Source organism: Vicia villosa, linkage group LG6, assembly GCF_029867415.1.
Source record: "Vicia villosa cultivar HV-30 ecotype Madison, WI linkage group LG6, Vvil1.0, whole genome shotgun sequence".
In the NCBI taxonomy this organism is placed as follows: domain Eukaryota; kingdom Viridiplantae; phylum Streptophyta; class Magnoliopsida; order Fabales; family Fabaceae; genus Vicia; species Vicia villosa.
This window is the reverse complement of record NC_081185.1, coordinates 79176386-79180733: the sequence shown is the minus strand read 5'-3', so window position 1 is coordinate 79180733 and position 4348 is coordinate 79176386. Positions and strand designations below refer to the sequence as shown.

Below are 4348 nucleotides of genomic sequence, written 5' to 3'. Positions count from 1 at the left end.
GGTGATCTATGTCTTTCGAATGTTCATCTTCTCGAATGTTATGGTTGATTTGTAAGGAATTGTAACGCTATGGGAAGTAAATACAAGAAAGTAAAGAGACTTCGACTTAAATGTAAAAGGAATTAAAATAACTTTTGTAAAGGTAAACAATCAAATTTGAGATATTTATAGAGACCTAAAACATACTTAACCCTTGAATAAAATTTGGTTAATCATACGTACATTTCAGAAACTCTTTTCTCGGTAAACGTTGGTACTTCGAGTAATATTGAGTGTTTGTACAAAATTTGAGTACACAAAATCCTAACGCTAAGATTCTAATTTATATTAGTTCGACCATAACGGTCTTTTCCTAACAGAGTGCCATGTCCGCTGTTTGGATGTTCTTCGAATCCTTGAACTTCCACGCGTCCTTTTGGACAAGATCAACCTTTGAAATTTGGAAACTCCTTCCTTTCAAAGCGCCAAATCAACCAACGCGACTGTCGACGTGTTTCTCTTTTAAGTTTCCAAAATATCTTAAGTCTCATATACTTACGAAAAATAAGACCTTTCGCCAATACTTAGCGAGATAATAACCACCTATAAGCTTATTAGTAGAAATTTTCATAAGATCATCTTAAATTTATTTTCGAACTAACTCTCTTTCAACAATCATCATTTCAACTCAATATTGTCATGTCATCAAAATTTCTAGCTAACAAATTGCCCTCAATAAATGTTTAATTCAAAACACTTGGAGAAATGAAGATTTTTTGTGAATCTTCAATTTCGACTCATAAGCCATCTCAGTATGACTCTTTACTTATGTGACGTCAAGATCATGATAACCATGTCTTCCAAACGTCTTGTCGAGACGTGTGTATCCATCCCTGATGATTACTCCTATTAACTAAGAGTGGATTTGTAACTTATGCAACCGCCTGACTACCCTCTTACAATCTTCCATGTGCGCCACTCACTTTGACACCTTTACCTCAAGGAAGTGTAAACGGTTGATTTCTGCTTCTATAAATAATGAATTTTTTTCAACTTTTAAACTTTTTCCATTTCTTCATTTTTTCAAACATACTACTATTTCTTTCTTCATCCTCACAACTGCAAACTTCAAACTTCTTAGTATTTTAACAATGGCACCTAAGAAAACCAAAACACAGAAACAACAAGAATCTTCTCATCAAATCGTTCCAGAACCACCCCTCCTTGAGGAAAAAACGAAGATATATGCTTCCCAAGTACTTATCCCTCTAACAATTTCTAGTGAAACGCATGCGTTTATGGGTCCTATGCCTAACCCTAATGTAGATGCTATTCTCATCTCAGTTTTTTCCCCTGTATATCATAGAACTAGGCCTTTAGCTAGCAAGAAGAAACTAGATGATCTGGGTAAACTTATTACTCTTGTGCAACCTAAGCTTCAACATGATCATGTGAAGTCTTCGATTGACTCTCCGATCGTACATGACTCAATAACTTTAGATTATATTAGCAACACTCTTAAAGTGTTTCGCTCTACACGTTTGGCAAAAGATATTGAACCCTATTGTGATTGGTTGGCTAAGATTGAGGCAAAGAAGTATCAGTTTTGGAAAGATATGGGAATTTACGACTTGATCCAACTTCGGAAATCTGGCCTTGAATATAGCTAAAATATGCTAGTGGCTTCTTTATACTTTCGGGATGCTTCTCATAATACCTTCCACTCCTTTCTGGGATGATGACCTTTACCCTTTTCGATATCGCTGTCATTGCTGGACTTCGAACAACGGGAGAAGACTTCGACCCAAACTTTATGGACGAAGATACCGTCAATTTTAGTGAAGGAAAATTCACTTTCACTTAGTATACTGTTGACCATTACGACAAGACCATTAACGAGGTTTCGGATGAAGAGAACATTGCCTGCCTAACTATCCTTTTGGCTAACGCGATGCGTCTTTTGCTCGAGATCACTTCAGGTGGCAAAGAGGTTCCTTACCATGGCAAACCAACTAAAAACGCTGGGCACACGATATCCCTAAGTCAAATGATTTTAGGTCCACTCCATGAACCCTTAGGAGAATATGTTGACTCTACCTCAAGAAGTACGAACTAGAAAGCACCGTCCTTTTTGTAGGCCCTTTCTGGTTGCTCCAACTTTGATTGAATGCCACATTCGAATCCCCATTGCCTACGAAGGACACCATTGATGAAGAGGACGGGGTGATAAAAAATAGGACCTTCATTGTGGTGTAATGAGTAGGCAACATTTAACTTAAATAATGTCACAAAAGCAAAGCTTTTACATTTATCATATGTCTTAGACAAACAACAGTAAGTTTCAAATGCATATTTTCAAAGAAATATAACAACAAAAAGGCTATAAATTTCTTATACAAAGTGAATACTCTAACTGAAGAAAATGTATCTCCAACATGCTCATTTCTTCATACCATCCTGCCATATATCGTTGATTTGGTCAAAGTTGTGAATCTATAATTCAAAAAAGACTGCAATTAGGCATAGGCAGGAGAGTGACAAAAATAAAAGAACAAAAACCCAAAGGAAAATGAATGCATAATTCTCAAAAGTGCAACAAAAATATTGGATTCTGTATCAATATCATTAATTTACTGGTATTATCAAATCAAGAAGGATATCTAATATATATTAATTTACAAAACATTTAAATGCTTAAAATAAACAATATACGCGAATTTGTGACAAAGTGTTGAAGTAAATGTAACAATCATGCATGCATATAACAATATACGCGAATTAATGAAACAAGAACTTACTATTCAGAGGTTGAAACCAAGCTTTCCACATATTCCTTGACAAATAACCATCTTATTTTATTCGTAATTCTAGTTCTTTCGACAGTGTTATCTCTCATATTATACAGAATTGCCTGCTCTTCTAACCTGCTAGCCAATATCAACGTATCATCATTCTCTGACAGATATATTGGCACCATAAACATTTCCTTATCTCCAAAATTGTGTCGAATAAAATCCAAAACACTAATTCGAAGATCCAAATAACTTATTTGAAGAAACTGTGTCCAAGATTCTTGAACTCCAAATTCCATCATTTTCCATATAACAAAATGAGTTAATCTAAAATCATAAGAAAAACAAAGACGATTCTTCAACACACCAATAGTTGGGTCTAGTCGAGGCATTTCAACAAAACCATGAGGCAGATGCATCTGCGTGTATGTCTCGGTTCCCAGATCAAGAGAAATAATAACATAATTCTCAAGAGATTTAACCTCGTAGTCAAAAGCACCCAACCAATTAGCAGTGCCACTCAAATAAACACCATCATTGTCATGGTAGAAGCTATAGACAGGGTGGAAGCGAAATTTGAACTGAAGTGGAGCCGCAGGAAAATTTTGAATATTTCTCCAGACATTATCAACGGAACTTAAAACTTTTGCCTCGGTTATCGTATTGCGAAGTTGAAAATTTAGGAACACAACCTTGTAAGTAGAGGTTAAATTATCATAACCAAATACAAACTTTAAAGATCTAGCTTGACTAACCCTGTCAATTGGAAAATCTAAATGGCCTAATGTTTTAGATATTGTTCTAGTGGATGGGTTCCATAAACGAAACGTTATATCTTGATGCAAAATTGAATAAGTGAGAAAGCAGATCAATCCATTACAGGAACCAACAACACGATGGATGACGCGGCTGTTGGATTGATATAAACAAACATCGTTGATAAGGTAATGAGGTTCGTCACTAAGGGTGATCGGAGGATTTTCGAATAAATGGCATATTGGTAAGGGTACGACAGTTTTGGTCTTGCTAGTGACAAGTGCAAGATGAGGGTTTCGAGCAGATCGAAGAAGATGCATTCTGATGAAAATAGGATCGGTAAAGAGAGAATTAGAGAACTTACTCAAGCATCTCATTCGCATAAAAGATTTAACAGGAAGGGAGGAAAGTACTTCAGTTACAAGCTCATCGGGGAGGAATACCGGCAATTGTGAAGTGTTGGAGGAATGTTGTGAGTGAGATGGATGGAAATTCATTTTCACAGCATGCCTTGCGGCCCCGTTGGTGGTGTTATGATCACTTTTGGCTTTTGTAAAACACTACTGCAAAATGTGAAGACTGAAAACAACCAAAATAAAATTATGTATCAAGCGAAATACTCATTTCTGATATCAAATAAATTTTATTTTTTAAAGAGTTCTTTTCTAAATTAATTTTATTATCATGGTCAAACAAAAATAAATAGTTACACTTTTTGATTGTTTTATACATAATGTATCTAACCTACGAATTTGACTAAGGGGGTAAGCTTCAATTCAATGAATATGGTAATTTAATTTAAATAAGTTTAACTACAATAC

At 35.3% G+C, this 4348-nt stretch overlaps 1 protein-coding gene across 1 annotated transcript; it reads right to left on the bottom strand.

The window, feature by feature from the left end:
- Window positions 1–2776: 2776 nt before the first annotated feature.
- Window positions 2777–4024, bottom strand: LOC131613960 (F-box/kelch-repeat protein At3g23880-like). The gene has a single exon (XM_058885599.1). It carries the CDS (start codon window positions 4022–4024, stop codon window positions 2777–2779), a length of 1248 nt encoding a protein of 415 aa, XP_058741582.1.
- Window positions 4025–4348: the final 324 nt, after the last annotated feature.